Here is a 16,912-nt window from a genome sequence, read left to right as displayed (position 1 = left end):
TTATTTTCGTTTCTGTAATCTTACAATGTCGTTATAGAATTTGTGATGACACAAGACTTTTATTTTAGTAGAGTGGTCAGATATGGCCAAGCGTGAATGATACTGTGCGGTATTGGCTTTTGTTTCAGATTAACACACGAGGACGTGTGTAACACAGGATGGCCGTGTCGCATCCGGGTCAATAGTTCGGAATATCAACGATACACAAACGTCAAAGTGACAGAATGACCGTGTCATGGTTGACGACCTTTAGTAATATTAAGACGGTGGTTTTGATTATTATTTTAAATGATGAAATGTTGTTTTGATAAATATCACAAAATGAAGGGTAGACTCCGTAACGCCACAGTTATAAAATGGCGGTACGTGGACAGAGTCGTGGCATTCGTGTCAGACAGTGATTCCGTCCGTTTCAGTCAGTCAGTCAGTCAGTCGGTCTGTCGGTATGTGCAACGAAACTGTCGGTTTATCCTGTCATTGTGAAAGTTGTGTGTGTTGAGTTTCAATAATTATTATTCAAAAGGTTTTATTGACTTTTTATTAACTGTGTTCAACCAAATACGAGTGATAACGGAAACTACCGCTTAGCCAACCCTGGCGCCGCCTATATATATATATATATATAGAGATATATATATATATATATATATATATAGATGGCTCTCGTATGAAGGTTCCGTGGTGTGCTATATTAGATTATCCTTTCAACAGACGCCCGTGAGCTCGATCCAGATTAGTGAGGTTTAATCCGCAACCCCCAGAGCAGTGCAGGTCGAATTGGAGGCGTCTCAATACCAATCCTGGCCAATTTATCCGTGGATACTTGGATCCGCGTCCAACAGAGGCCCGGATTGGTTATCAAGAAACCGTAACAAAGTAGGTCGTCGTGGCCAAAAGGATAAGGCGTCCGTTGCATTCGTATGTAGCGATGCAACGGTGTTCGAATCCCGCAGGCGGGTACCAATTTTTGTAATGAAATACGTATCTGACAAATGTTCACGATTGACTTCCGCGGTGAAGGAATAACAATGTTTAATAAAAATCAAACCCGCAAAATTATAATTTGCGTAATTACTGGTGGTAGGACGTCGTGTGAGTCCGCACGGGTAGGTACCACCACTCTGCCTATTTATGCCGTGAAGGAGTAATGCGTTTCGGTTTGAAGGGTGAGGCCGCGGTTGTACTGTAAAAATTGAGACCTTAGAACTCATATCACAAGGTATGTGGCGGCATTTATGTTGTAGATGTCTATAGGCTCCGGTAACCACTCAATATCAGGTGAGACGAGAGCTCGTCCACACACTTAACTAATAAATAAAAAATAGAAAAAGAAGCCGTGCCAGTTTTTTGACGTATCTAATGCCGGTCACTCACATGCGCGCAAATATTCGTACATACATTGTACGAATGTTTGCGCGCATGTGAAGGGCCGCCCTACATTCATTCGCAAACTTAGCGGCTGTGCAAATGGGTTCGGTACTCAATTTGCGAACCCGTTTGCGCTTCCTCCTACACTTGTTTACGAATGTCTCACGAATTTCTCTTCTTTTTTAATTCACCAATAGAACAAGAAAGGGAGTTTTTAATTCTTTCCCAGGCGTCCCTTGGCCGTTAGCCATTCTGTTTTCATAGGATTTCTATTGAGGGTCCCATATGGTCGATTCATTTTGCAGGAGCTCAATGAACTCCATCACCTTAGTGTTGTTCCAATCCATGATTAAGGTACGCTACACAGTAGACGTCACGAATTATGAAAATGGCGAAACGTCCGTTACCTTCGCAATCGTGGGCGCAACTGGTCACACGAATGTGTGGGAGACTACACGAATAATCGCGGTTCGCGTGCTTTGATGTCCGTTGAAAAACCGACACAGCTTGGAAAACCACGAATGCAGCAAAAACTTTGCATAATCATTTGCAAATGTTGTCCTACACTTGCGGGATTGCGTATTCGTGCGAATGTGAGTGACCGGTTTAAGCATCGCCACATTATAGTTTGCGCGGTAAAACTTTCTAAAATATATAGATTGCAAATAAATAAGGCGTTGAGATTACGCGAGATACCTTGTTGTATTTTTCAATTTTACGTTGAAAAATGTTACCAGGCCATTTAATTTTCATTCAACAAAAAACGAATCATATTAAATCGTTGATAACAATGTGTATTGTATCAAACGTGAGTATTTTTAAACAGTCTTCAACTTGGTTAAATAATTTTATTATGACATTTTAGTAATACGAGCGCGGTACATTTGAAATTTCCTCAGCAACGCAAAATTTGTTCATACCGGTTTTGTTTCATTACCCATTTTTGTTTCATTACATTAATCTATACATATAAATAAAATTAGAGTGTCTGTTTGTAGTATTGAAATAAATGCATATGAATTGTACGGTACATATACCAAAATAACATTTTTTACAATTTTGTCTGTATATGCTCTCCTGTGCTATTTTTACATGATTTACTAATTGTGTATGAAGATGAAGAAAATATAGATATTTAAAGAAGTATGTGTGTTTTTTATACCTTAATAACTACAATTGGATAAAAATACATGAGGAACATCTTAAACATTAAAAAAAGAAAAGTTCTTGAAGTATATGTATAGAAAATTAACCTCAAAACGAGTTTTTATTTTTATTATATTTTTTATAATAGTGGCGTCAATATCAATATATTCTTTAGATATCTAATACATTTAAGAATTTGAATCAGACCATTTTTATAGTAATATTTGATGTCCACCTTGGGCCTAGCACACTATGGAGAGTGGGCATTCCCATTTAATGCTTCCGAAGCGAAGCGAGGGCGGGTCGCTAATCAATTTATATAAGAAGCGTCCTGAGTGAATGTTTGTGATCCCGTCATCGTATCAACAGTCAATTCATAATTACTTCATAATTACTATTATTTATTTATTTATTGGTTAGATGTGTGAACGAGCTTACGGTGTAAATGCCGCCATCCATCTTGAGACATAAATTCTCGGGTCTCAGTTTTTACAGTACAACGGCTGTCCCATCCTTCAAAGAAAAACGCATTACTGCTTCACGGCAGAAATAGGAACGGTGGTAGACTCACAAGACGTCCTACCACCAGTGTGTCCAGTGCGAGTTTTTTAATGTTCTCGATAGCGTAAAAGTTAGCTCACAGTACTCCCTGCGACCGTAAGCCGTTTTGTGTTTCACGTACTGTCTTTGGAACGAGCTCCCTCCCTTTCACATAGCTTCTTGAGTGTAGTTACGATACATATCTTTTCTCAAAGGAAGATTTAAAAGATGTTGAATCCCGAAAAGAGTGATTTCGATTCGGGGTCAATTAAAAAAAAAACGTATATTATTAATTAAATTTTTATCGAAATATCGCATTGTGTAAGTTTTTTTTTAATATTTCATTATTAAACTAACCTGGACTCATTAAATATTAGTAGGTCTCTTAAAACTGTGTTAGTATCAGTAGCAATTATGTAGGTAAATAATTAAAGTACACAAATAAACAAATCGCATTCACTTGTTTTATCAGACGCGTAAATATTTTAATAAATCATTACGGAATTCACAAATGAATAAATAATACTTACTAAATAATACCTATGAAGGTAATATTATTATTACGTATTTACAATCGAGTTATTTCTGTTTTTGTGTTGTGTTCCAAAATAATTTAAATAATGCAATTTTCTTCGTAACATACACACTCTCTCTCTCTCTCTCTCTCACTCACTCTAAAGGCTCTACACGGCCTACATCTTTACGAAGTAAACTTTCACATGCCGCAAAGACGTTTGTTATAGACTAATAAATAAGTGACGTTTTCAAATAAAAAACATAAAACAGAATCCGTAGCTATTTGATATAACAATGAAATGCAATTTCAAAACAATCTGTGCAAAAATATACACCAAAGATAAAAAAACATAAACTGAACATACAAATTGCAACTAGCGAATTAACTAAAAATAAAGACGTATTTACCATATTAAATAAAAATACTTTTACAGTACAGAATTTTAGCTTTTCGAAAAAACTTTACATATCCTTGGTCACGGATAAATAAAAAATTCAAGATGAAACCTTTTAATTTAGACTGACGTAAACTGAAGTGAATACCGTATATAATTAGTTACGATTAACGATAATGGAGAATAATAATTGAATTAAATAATTAATATGTGAATAATTGATTTAAAAATTTTACTCGGGTGGATAAAGTTTCAGTTACAGAACTACTAAAGGCAGATAATATTATGATCCAGGTAACAGTAATTTTGGCAAACAAAAAACTGACTTTTCAGTTGTCAGATAGTGATTTATAGGATTTATCCAGCCTTGCTTTGCAATGCCACTAAAGGAAATAAGAGTTGAAGTTATTTTCTTTTCCTGCAATCACCGAAATTTCTCAATGCTTTAAAAAAATATTTACTTCATTAAAGGACTATATGCTACAACACTTACCGATACATTTAAAGTAGTATTCGATGAAATATTAATTGTAAAGGCTTCAGTGCTACCGGTTGCAGCCATTTTTGTATTAACACAATCAAGGGCACCCATTTTTCATGTAAACTTCCAACGGTTCACTAAATCACACACATCACCATTGAACAGTAATCCGTCTTGAACTAAAATATTTCTAAAACATGAATTATTTGATTTAAATCCTTATAACAACGTAGTTACAATTCATTTAATGAATTACACACGCGTGTGTGTGGTGTGGCGCGATGACGGACGTCGTGTGTGTGAAGATAAGTGCTCAACCAAGATATAGCATTCACTGGAAAAGGTCACCAGGTAAATAACCGGTTTTGCAACATTTTTATTTGCTTTTACATGGCTATTAACTAAGTTTTTTTTTTAACTGCTTAGATGGGTGGATGAGCTCACAGCCCACTTGGTGTTAAGTGGTTACTGGAGCCCATAGACATCTACAACGTAAATGCGCTACCCACCTTGAGATATAAGCTCTAAGACCTCAGTATAGTTACAACGGCTGCCCCACCCTTCAAACCGAAACGCATTACTGCTTCACGGCAGAAATAGGCAAGGCGGTGGTACCTACCCGCGCGGACTCACAAGAGGTCCTACCACCGGTAAAAAATTAACTAAGTATTTTATACGTGTATCCATTTATATGTATGTTTGGTTTGCTTTTTTCCTACCTATTCGCTGGTAGCCTAAGGGCTATTTCAGCTATGCCCGGACGGGTAGGTGAGCTCACGGGCTCAACCCGAGAGAATTTGCTAACACTAGCCCTAGCAAGAGCAGCGCTTCGTAGAATCTACCACCGGATCGGAATCACGACCCACCGAAAAGATCCGGCCAAAAACTCAGCTGGGCTGCGTCTATGGGTTAGCTCGTGGAACTCTTCGTCGTAATCGACGATTAAATAAGTAGTCAGCAGTATTTCTTTCGGTTTAGTTTGCATCCATTATCGTTCGTTATTTTATTTTACACAAATTCAAAAAAATGTGAAATAATGTGACGTTTCGGTTTATTAAGTAATATTATGTACTTATTATTAGTAATATTTTACGACGGGTTGATGTTGTAATTGTAGTCCTAGCAACTGTGTTAGCAGAAGGTACAGCCCTCAGTCTAGGTCCGGTGAACTCGCTCACCAACCAAGGTGAAGCCAGAACAGCCCCACGAGGCTGCTAGCGGTTACGTAGGCCAAAAAAAGAGATTAATGCATATCAAGCTAGATTACATAAAGATGACATCCCTATTTCTGAGGAAATACAGTTTATAAAATTAAAAGTAATGTTTACTTTCGGGCCAGCTGCGATCCAGAGTGGCTTGTTTGCGCGCATTGCTGTTAGCGTGGACCTATAGGTTTCTTATGACGACGTTTGTAGCTGAAAGTAAGTATTGTACTTATTGACGAAGCATGTTACTGATAACTCTGTTTCTATAATCTGACGAAGCGTGTTGCGGATAATAATATTATGTACTTTTAATAATTGAATAAAATTACGAAATTTTATATAAGAAATATTAAACGAGACTTCTAGTACAGTTAATTCTTTTGGTCGCACAATTCTAGTTACATTTCACATGATTCACGTGCCACGTTAGAAGGCTGAATGTCTACTGACCATGTGTGGGTCGGTCGCGGTATATACGACGGATTACGTTTGCGGAAGAGAAGCGCGGATCGCGGGCTGACGATAAGCCTTGGAAGACGAAGAAGATGATTTTTATAAGTAACTAGCGGCCCGCTCCAGCTCCACTCGTGTTTTTAACAAAAATTTCTACGATATTTGACGTTGTTTGATTTTTTTAAATAAAAGAACACTTATTGCGGCACAACTACAATAGTGAGACATATGCTGTCGGGACACTTTTTGTAAATAATAATGTGTTCTACAAAATCCTATTACATTATTTTATTCTATCATCAGTACTTTTCGCAGGGCACGCGATGTGAAAAATATTTTAGGTCATTTTTTTATACCTTGGGTTACATTATGGGAGTGTTGGTGAGGACCCCAACTTTTTTGAAAAAAGATTATACCCTATGTCACTCGGGAATAGTGTAGCTTCCAAGCAGTGAAATCATTTTTCAAATCGATTCAGTAGTTTCGGAGCCTATTCAATACAAACAAACAAACAAATCTTTCCTCTTTATAATATTAGTATAGAATAGTATAGACAAAAACAAGTTATGTAAGATTACGAGATTTATTTTAACGTGAGCATCTTGTGTGTTGATTCACACGAATACGTATCACACTATCACGGAGACAGACAGATAAATGTTAAGATGCTGATAAAGAAAAATTGAGTGTATTAGAAGTTGGTCTCAAAGGCTAAAAAGAGACTACACTTCCATCCAATAGTGAACGCCATCTTAGCAATAATAAAGCAATAAAAAGAAATAAGCAATAAAAAAATAAAAGGAAAAAGTATTTACAAGTGTTCGTTGATTTTAAGCATTGTGTGTGTGTATTTTTATTGTTTTATCACAACTACGATAAAATATTACCCATATAGATAGTAACGTGATTCTTATTCTCTGTTGGTAGGAAGCAAATAATTTTGTAATCACAACAAATAAACGCGTATTTTTAAATGCGTATATCATGGCTTTTAAAGCTAACGAACTTTAAACAATACTAGATGATTTTTTTTGATAACGCCATCTTGTTGTGTCTCTAAAGCGGTTAGTTGCCCTCAATTAACAAAAATAGTATTATTATTCGCCAATAGATGTCGGGAAGAGTTGATTATTGAAAACACGAATAAAACAACATTTTCCTGAAAATAAATCGTAGCTAGATAGATTTATCGCCCCCGAAATCCCCTGTATACTAAATTTTATGAAAATCGTTGGAGCCGTTTCCGAGATTCAGATTATATATATACAACAATTGCTCGTTTAAAGGTATAAGATTAATTTCATTCTCAACATTCTTTTGCCTCATCGCCCGTGTCTGAGCTATGTGTGTAAATTCGTAATCAGATAGCATAAAATGAATTCAACACTTCACCTGAACAAACATTTAAGACGTTTACGTCTCTCGCTACATTTATTAAAAAGAAAAAAACAAATTACTTTACCTTATATTGGGTAACCTTAACTTACATTACCTTACTTACCGTTATTACCTTAATAAATCTTAGGTAAGAAAGACCCTTACCTTACGGTAAGGGTAAGTAAGGTAAATGTCATTTTACTCACCAGGTATATTAAAGTAGTTTTAGAAGAAGGCCCAGAGTTCTAGAAGAACAAATGCATTGGTCGGACCAAATACGCTCTACTCATAACACCTCGGTCTACTATGCCATTCACGCAGTCGAGGATAAGCTGCTTAAATCTCGCAACGACATAACCGAGAAAAGTTTGTTTATATATAGCATTTGGTCCATTCCGACTGCATCGCTAGCTGAATGTGAAGTAAGTATTCCAAAATCTTGATACTGACGGTGAATATCATATTAGGAGAATCTGAATACAATGTCAACGAAATCTATTATCATAATGATTAATGATTTAATCTATATGTAATTTAGGCTGTCCCTCTCTACTTTAAGTCTATTTTTTTAATTATTGCTTAGGTGGGTGGACGAGCTCATGACCCACCTGGTGTTAAGTAGTTACCGGAGCCCATACACATCTACAGCGTAAATACCGCCACCCACCTTGAGATATGAGTTCTAAGATCTCAGTATAGTTCCAACGGCTGCCCCGCCCTTCAAACCGAAACGCATTACTGCTTCACGGCAGAAAGGGGCAGGGTGGTGGTACCTATCCGTGCGGACTCACAAGAGATCCTACCACCAGTAATTAAACTTAATTCTAATGACCCTTCATTCCGAAGAATCACGAAAACGCACAACCCTATTTAAATTCTGATATACATAATATATATATTTTTTATCATATCTTTATTAGATCGAACCTTGTGTGTGCTTGTTGATAATAAAAACGTGATTTATGTTTTGTGTCGATTGAGTATCTCGCCGAATCTTCTAAGCGGATTAGATGCATTTGCGAAACCGTTGGACTTGTTAAGTTCTCCTTTGAATGAGCTTGGGACCTCTGTTAGCAAAGCCAACCTCTCCCGGCTGAGCTCATCCACTTACCTACCGAAGCTGGAACGGCTTTCGAGTCACCAGTATTCCTTCAACCGTAAAAAACCTTGGGACGTGCTCAACAAGGAATGTTTGATTGATGGACACATGACAATGTATTTGTTGACCACTTTGCCGGGAATCATTTAGTTAGAACATTTTTTTTTTTACTTTATTGATGCACAAAACAAATTACAGTACATATTAGCTAAATCGTACAAGTAGTACCTAGATCTAATCTAGATTGCAATCTAAATAGTGTGTGCACTCAGCAAAACCATATTAATGTGCACAGCTTTGGCTATTGAAAACACAATTGAAATAACAAATATTGATAAGTAGCCATTGTTAAATAGGATATCTTTCACACATCCGACAAATCCCCTGCGTCTAGGTTCAAAGATATCAAGGTTACCGTGACATTTAGCTAAATCATTATAGTGCAACAGTGTTTTTGCCTCAGCAGTTGCAGAGGTTCAAGGACAGCATTTCATTTTCTTCGTTCAGATCGTAACAGTTTCCTATCAGTTCTCGCTCAGTAAAGCGATAAGTTGAATTAAAGTTATCAATGGTCTTTATACAGCAAATATCTATGCAACGAATGCGTCACGTCTTGGCTATTTACTTTCGCGATGACTCACCTGGCGCTTCCAGTGAGTGACGTATGGAGGTCGTCGACTGACAGCCATTACATGCTTCCATACATGCGTATATTTCGTATCATCACGCTTTCTCCAATCACGGTTACATATAGGTACCTAATTGTATTTTTAATTTTCATTAAATAAATCTACTTGAGACTGCAATCAAATTGGATTAAAGTAAATGAAACTAGATGAGATAAAATTATGTTTGTTTTGGTTGAGAAACTCAAATTGACTTATTACATTTGTAACCAAAAAAGTTTGGTTTATTATTTTAGTACCCGTTATTGTCACATATGCCCCGCATAGATTTTCATCATTAACGCCCCCGTAACTGGTGTAGGGAGTCCAACACTCATATAAATATTAACCTACCCAGTAAGGATACGTATTTTCTACATGGATACCAAGTTTCAAGTCAATCGGATGCACGGTTCAGTAGTTATAACGGAACATCCGTAAAAACCACTGTAGATTTATATATTAGTATAGATTATACATATATTTTTAAAACTATCAATTATCTATACTGTCAATGCCTTGACACGTTAAATGAAGTTTGTATTATTTAAAACGAAATTATTTAAATAGCAAAAACAAAATGAATTTACCAGAAATAAAGGCTTATGAGGAACAAGCAATAGATACAGTTGTGTCCGTGATAAACAGGGCAACAGAGAAGATAGGAACAAGACTCAATTTGTTCCAACTTGCACGTTAGTGTTATAGACGACAATACGTAGTAGAACAATCTTTGCTTAGTATTTGGCTTTAAATGCGAGTCTGTGGCTTTTTGGCGGGAACGCATTGGAATTGTGGCTTATTAATCTATGTGTGAGAAAATGAAAAATATTCTAAATTGAGTTAATATGCGGAATCATTTGGTTATCACCAGTATTTTTCTCATAAATACTGTCAAAAGAGCGTAGTTTAGCTAAGGTTTTTTTGGGTAAACCTATATTTTGACTACTATTAACAAAATTAGTACATAATTTTATCTTACTTTAAAAGACTGATATGTAAAAGACTGGTAAAAAATAAAAAATAAATGTTGCAAAGATGATTAATATTAAAAATATCACATGTTAAACCTTTAAAACACTCTCCTGTAAAATTAGTAAGTTATGAGATTATACAGTTTTAATGCGAGAAGACGATATGTAATTGTCAGTGAGCCGAAAAAACCTCGCTTCGCATGTGAAGGTGTCACTGGGCAGCATCGGAACTCCTTTGCCGATAACGAGCGAGAGATTCATCGGCAAGACAATCGAAAGAGTATGGAAGTTGACCGACGCGTTCATGTACACGTTGAAGTATTTGGGCGGCTCGCAAGACGAATGCTCGCAGTTTTATTATTTCGAGGTTGGTTCTTATTATTATAATTTTGAAGGTCATTGACTTAATATACTGTCATTAACACTCTGCTGAGATTCTCACTTGAAGAATTCAAGTTATAAAAACTTTCTTAGAATTTTACAAATGGTAGACTTAAGACTGTAGATTAAAAAATACGTTAACGGTAAAACGCCGCTATTATTACTGTCGATATTTCCAATACTTCACAGTTAATATCACGCCACATTGAGAAGCCGAGAAGGCTGCACGACATGAGAACCCTCTTGTCGTGGCCGCCAGTAATTCGCTCTACGTCGCCCAATACACGGCATTACGGATTCTCCCGATCCATTAACGGTGCTTTTAGGTACCACAAGCACCGGTCACCGTCCTCGTCACTGCTCTTATTAGGGCCAGTGTTTGCAACATTCCGGTTTGAGCTCGGTGTGCTCACCTACATGTTAGGGTGAAGCTGAAATAGCCTCTCAAGGCTATCAGCATAGGTAGGAAAAAAAGAAAAAAAAAGTTGTCACTGACGATTGTACTGACTTTTTATTATATAAAGTCCGCCTCGTCCGTCTTTGGTGACACATGTAATAGTACAATTCAATTTTAATTTAATATCCTGCTTATTTTATTTTAAATGTTTTTCAGAATTTTCTATCTTTTGTGTATGCGATATTAAGAATTGTTAAAATGTTTGTGTTACCGTACAATTGTATTGAAATTGCGAACGGATTTTAATAGATAAAATGGTCTTAACAGTACCGTCAATGGACAGGAATCTGGTGGAGGTGCTACATTGCGGGCTCGTAATGCGTAGTACTATCAAAATCCAAGAGTTCTTTCACAGGCGATCTTCAGTCAGCCATGTACAGCGTACCCGATCCCGCAAGCAACCGTATCCGTGTTCTTCAGGATTGAGGACAAACACATTGAGCCTCTGGAAATACGTGGAGTACCGCGGGTAATTCATACGTTAAGACTTAAAAAAAAACATTCCAAACACGTTTGCTGTAAATTGACAGCGATTATCGCTTTTTTTTCTCTTTTTGTTCTTATTCATAGATGAAGATCACAATCTATACTATAATATTATAAAGAGGAAATATTTGTTTGTTTGTTTGTTTCGAATAGGCTCCGAAACTACTGGACCGATTTGAAAAATTCTTTTCCATTAGAAGCCGACATTGTCCCTGATGAACATAGGCTACTTTTTTAAAAAAAAAATATATTTTATTTTTTTGGTTTCATGTGTGTTTTAATGTCTCCGAAGCGAAGCGAGGGCGGGTCGCTAGTAAAGTAATAAATAGCTGTTTTTCTAAAAGTAGTGCACCTCATTGTGGTATACTTTAATTGTGTAATTTACTTCGATACAATGCCCACTGAGTTTCTCGCCGGTTCTTCTCAGTGGGTCGCGTTTCCGATCCAGTGGTAGATTCTGCGAAGCACGGCTCCTGCTAGGGTTCGTGTTAGCAACATCGTCTGATAGATCCTATAAATGGCAACTAATTACCTAATCAATTTACTTGACGTCTATATAACTCAATAATACCTCATTCACACCCAACAGATGTGGTTCCGCATCGAGGGTCAACAGGTAGACCACGACGTGCAGTTTGTAGCCCTAACTGCAGACTGGATCTTGGCCGTACTCCAGATGAAGATGAAGTTGTTCCAGAGAATTGAGAAGATTCAACTGTTTTGATTGAAATATAAATGATACGTGCATGATGGAGCACGCAATAAAAAAAGGTTTTTCATTTTTCGATCCATTTGGATTTATGATAGTCATAGTCATTATAGTCATAGTCTTACTCCAGAAGCTTGATATTCTCAACTATTTAATTAATAAGTAATAAAGTAAAATAAAGCTAAGTATAAAGACCCAGCCTATTTTTCTGTCCGATCTTTGATTTGACTTTGATGCGAGCGTCATGGAACGTACCACAGGATTACCCTAGGCCAATCTGAGGATTCTCTGAGTATTAACTCGTCGTGGCCTAAAGGATAAGACGTCCGGTGCATTCGTGTTGAGCGATGCACCGGTGTTCGAATCTCAGGCGGGTACCAATTTTTTTTCCCAGTCACCGTCCTCGTCGAACCCGTCGCTTACGACGAAGGGCTCGACGAGCGAACTAACACATAGACACAGCCCACTGAGTTTCTCGCCGGATCTTCTCAGTGGGTCGCGTTTCCGATCCGGTGGTAGATTCTGCGAAGCACTGCTCTTGCTAGGGTCAGTGTTAGCAACACCCCGGTTTGAGCCCCGTGAACTCACCTACAAACGTTAGGGTGAAGCTGAAATAGCCTCTCAAGGCAATCAGCGTAAGCAGGAAAAAAAAATCATTTTTCTAATGAAATATGTCAAATTCAGTTACGTAGTTCCTGAGCCTATAGCAGATATAAGTATAATAACGTACATATTGTAAATATATTAACAAAAGGTATTGCAAACAATAGTGATGATATATTTTTGATTTTATCGATGAGAACATGTAATTTATCAAAACGTTTATCATACACTTTTGACAAAAGACGAGCAGACTAAGTGATTTGAGCTCATGTACACTAAAAGCCATACCATAGTTTTTGTAAATATTTTTAATATACATTCATTCTAAATACAGAAACAGGGTTAGAACTTGTATTATTATGTAGGCCCAAAAATGCAATGCTTTCAGGAAATCCAGTTTGGGAAATTTCAAATTCCACAAACGCTTCCCTTTGTTAGTCATAAGAGAATTCTAATCCTAAAACTCCTTTGACGTAGTTTCAAAGGAATTCCTGAATATCACGTGAACTATCTTTGTTATTTGTTTTATAAACGGAATCCTGTGTATATTTTAACTAAAATTAGTTTTGGAAACGCGTCACTACTTAACGTTTCGTCTAAATAGTTTAACAAATTGTTCTTAGAATATAAATAAATTAGATCGAGATTACGCAGAGCTTCTGCATGTTGTGATAGAACAAAAATATCTTTGTAAATTGGGGATTTCGCGTTAATATTTATTTTTAAATATCAAATTTGATTAACAGACGAACTCGCGATCTAACTAGTTTTGAAGTGGTCATCGAAGTAGTCATCAGATACCAAGACTCCATTTCGTTAGGATTAGTGGTTTTCAGTATTTATATATTAATACGTGAAGCAAAAACTTTGTATCCCTTTTTACGAAAATTGCGCGGACGGAGGAGTATGAAATTTTCAACACTTATAGAGAATATAGAGAAGAAGTGCACAATGCTAATATTTTTTTTAAATAACACATTACACACACTACATACCATGTATTTGACGCACACACGCATGCATACTATTTATTGTCAAATTTTTGCTCTTGACCTCTGTGGTCAAATTGAGAATAGATTAAATATTGTTTGTCTTTATTAATATTTTTTTATAGTGTAGCCTTGGCGAAATTTGTGATTATAGAAGTATAAAATACAATCATAATAGTGTACAAACTTACAATTCCAATTAATTATAGTCGAATTTCGACTACTGAGGGACCATTAATTAAATGTACCAAACAACATGTACTGTATATGTGTGCTACTGAATAATAAGTAAAAAGACGAGAGGCATTTTCTTCAAACGAAAGTTCTTTTGAAGTCGTCGTGGCCTGAAGGATAAGACCGATGCATTCGTATCTAGCGATGCAACGGTGTTCGAATCCCACAGGCAGGCACCAATTTTTCTGATGAAGTATGTACTTAACGAACGAATAATTTACACGATGAAGGAATAAGATCGTGTAATAAAAATCAAACACGCAAAAATATATTTTGCGTAACTCCTGGTGGTAGGAGTTTGGTAACCGCGTACGAGTAGGTACCACCACCCAGCTTATTTATAATTTCCTCTTATTTCTATGGGGCAAACGTTGTATTATAAAACTGAGACTTAGAACTCATGTCACAAGGTGGGCTGTGAGGTCGTCCACTTATCTAAGCTATAAATAATAAATCTATATATTATATAAAAATGAATTGCTGTTCGTTAGTCTCGCTAAAACTCGAGAACGGCTGGACCGATTGGGCTTATTTTGGTCTTGAATTGTTTGTGGAAGTCCAGAGAAGGTTTAAAAGGTAGATAAATATGAAAAATGCTCGGAATTAAATAAAAATAACAATTTTGTTTTCCCTTTGATGTGTCCCCCGGCGGACGGATTCCTTTTGTTTGTTTTAAGTTTATTTTATAAAAAAGTTTAGGTCTTGTATTTATCGATTGAAGCACTACGACGTCTACCGAGTCAGCTAGTAAATAAATAAAAACCATCGGGTGTAGCATAAATCAAATTGTCTGCTACATTAATAATGATAATGTGGTTAAACATTTGGTCGTCATGCGCATGCGCGACCGAAAATCTAGGAGGCCATGATACCCGGGGCTTTAACAAAAAGCATTGTACATTTTTATTTATGCATCCTAAAATAATAACAATCAGATATCTTCACAATTGAAGCAAGACTTAGGAGTCGGATTCAAATAAGTAATTTTTAATATCGTTTGTTCCTATTTTAATGAGAGTCGAGTCGCGAGAAGAATTTAGTCTCGTATTATTAAAACATCATATCTTTGAGAAAATCCTAATAAAAGTTTTGATCCTCCAATCTTATTTGTTCCTTAGAAGCCCCCAAAGCTATTTCAAACGTAAATAAAATCACTATAAAATTCATTATTTAGGCTGAGGAAAAAAAACAGTATTAAACATTTTTCGTTTGGCGCTCACAAAACTTAACAATAGCTTCAATTATAATAAATTTGTATGACGTAATAGCCGTCATGAAATTGGATTGCCATGGATTAAAAAAAAGCACAGATTTACATAAGATAATTGTGGATGATAACAGAATGAGTCATGCGCCTGATTCGTTGAATTTCGAACGCGGATGTTGAAATATACCGGGAAATTGTTTCGAATTCGATCGCCGCCATATTGTTGTATATCTATTGTAGGACTCCACTTCCAACAGTCAAGAAATAATACACAGACTGCAGTAGTTTACTTAATTCTGTATTGCTTTATTTGTAACTCCACTTTTACAATCTTTATACATCTGCTCCCTACCGAATACACTGATTTCTGTCCCGTTTTTTGAGACTACCACCTTTTTTATTATGTCACGTCCCCACTACTGCCATTGCTCCCACCAACAGTGTTCCTATTTGGCAATCCGGTAATTTCCTTAACTTTAACATGATACATTTTTTATTTTTTTATTTTACAATAAACCTTACACTATTGTAATTTTAAAATACCTTTTTGAACCAGAATTCAATATTGAAAGGCTTATGCATAAAACTCAAACATCTGTAAGGATTAAAACAAATCAATAAATAAAAGGTTTTCTCTCGAGTGGCGGTTTTAATTTAACAGTTGTACATAGGCTAGGAATGACAATTTCTTGACTAATACCTATACTAAAAGCAATAACGTAATACATATGTATCTACATGATTTATGACCACTTTTGAGTTTATAAGACTAGAATAGTCTTAATAAACTACAATGGGGTAAAAGCTGATGATAATGACCATGGTTTCCAAGCCAATAAAGTATTTGGTCAGTATTTGAAAGTTTTATAATTTGCGAAAAAGAAGACACAAGTCTACACCAAGCCCTTAGGTAATCTTTCCTTTATCACTTTCCTTTGCTTCTTCATTCCGCACTCTGAGATGGCGTAACTACACGACTCCTCTTCACTCTCGCCCAAGCGTTCGATCCCCCGGTCAGAGTCCAGGCGTGGGAAAGGGGTTATCGCGGTCAACACTGCAACCAGACGCGTGGCTCACCCCAAGAACGCCCAGCCGACGCAGCCTTTGAGTGCCGTACTACAACCTAAATAAAGTCCATTATTACTGCATTAGTTGACTATTAGTACACGTCTGTTGTCTAGCCACGCAGCGGAAATAACTGGTAACCTGCCAGCAGAATCTGAAACCGGACTTTTTTTATTGCTTAGATAGGTAGACGAGCTCACCAGTACCTGGTATTGAGTGGCTACCGGAGCCAACATAGACATCGACAACAGTTCTAAGTCTCAGTTTTTCAATACAACTGCTGCCCCACCCTTCAAATCGAGACACATTATTGGTTCACGGCAGTAACAGCCTACGTGTACCTATAAGTTATCTCCAACCCTACGAATATATATATGACTTATAAGCCTCCACGTATTCGTGCGGGCTCACAAATCGCTGTACCACTGGAAGAGTGAAATGGTCCAACCTTTTTTTTTAGGTACGAAGGATTACTGGTGGCCCAAGGGCCTTTCCAGTTTCACCAGGAGAGGTGTGCGAGTCAATGCTCAGCCAGGAGAGTAGCCAATCATTTCCTTAAAGA

General features: G+C 36.7%; 2 protein-coding genes across 3 annotated transcripts in view; one reads left to right on the top strand and one right to left on the bottom strand.

Moving 5' to 3' along the window:
- LOC149500814 (phospholipid phosphatase 2) overlaps window positions 1–4,728 on the bottom strand; it is a 47,993-nt gene extending 43,265 nt beyond the window's left edge. Inside the window, exon 1 of the mRNA XM_089735072.1 lies at window positions 4,459–4,728. Within this exon, the coding sequence (XP_089591198.1) occupies window positions 4,459–4,557 (99 nt within the window). The 5' untranslated portion in view covers window positions 4,558–4,728. The remainder of the gene's footprint in view (window positions 1–4,458) is intronic.
- On the top strand, window positions 4,659–12,293 carry LOC114239441 (uncharacterized). 2 transcript variants are annotated; one of them, XM_028169633.2, is made up of 4 exons: window positions 4,659–4,797; window positions 10,396–10,586; window positions 11,413–11,526; window positions 12,133–12,293. In XM_028169633.2, exons 1-4 carry the CDS (start codon window positions 4,728–4,730, stop codon window positions 12,265–12,267), a joined length of 510 nt encoding a protein of 169 aa, XP_028025434.1. In that variant the 5' UTR covers window positions 4,659–4,727; the 3' UTR covers window positions 12,268–12,293. The 2 variants fall into 2 exon arrangements, with proteins under 2 accessions (XP_028025434.1, XP_089591200.1); XM_089735074.1 differs by lacking the exon at window positions 4,659–4,797 and adding an exon at window positions 9,519–9,940.
- Window positions 12,294–16,912: the final 4,619 nt, after the last annotated feature.

Source organism: Bombyx mandarina, chromosome 19 (genome assembly GCF_030267445.1).
Source record: "Bombyx mandarina strain Sakado chromosome 19, ASM3026744v2".
Classification (NCBI taxonomy): Eukaryota; Metazoa; Arthropoda; class Insecta; order Lepidoptera; family Bombycidae; genus Bombyx; species Bombyx mandarina.
Note: the sequence above shows the minus strand (reverse complement) of the source record. Positions and strands in the feature narration are given on the sequence as shown.

Coding starts and splice junctions, on each gene's coding strand:
- LOC114239441 (XM_089735074.1), top strand. CDS start 9,826: ATGAATTTACCAGAAATAAAGGCTTATGAGGAACAAGCAATAGATACA. Junction 10,587..11,412: donor CGCAGTTTTATTATTTCGAG/GTTGGTTCTTAT, acceptor GTTCTTTCACAG/GCGATCTTCAGTCAGCCATG. Junction 11,527..12,132: donor AAATACGTGGAGTACCGCGG/GTAATTCATACG, acceptor CACACCCAACAG/ATGTGGTTCCGCATCGAGGG.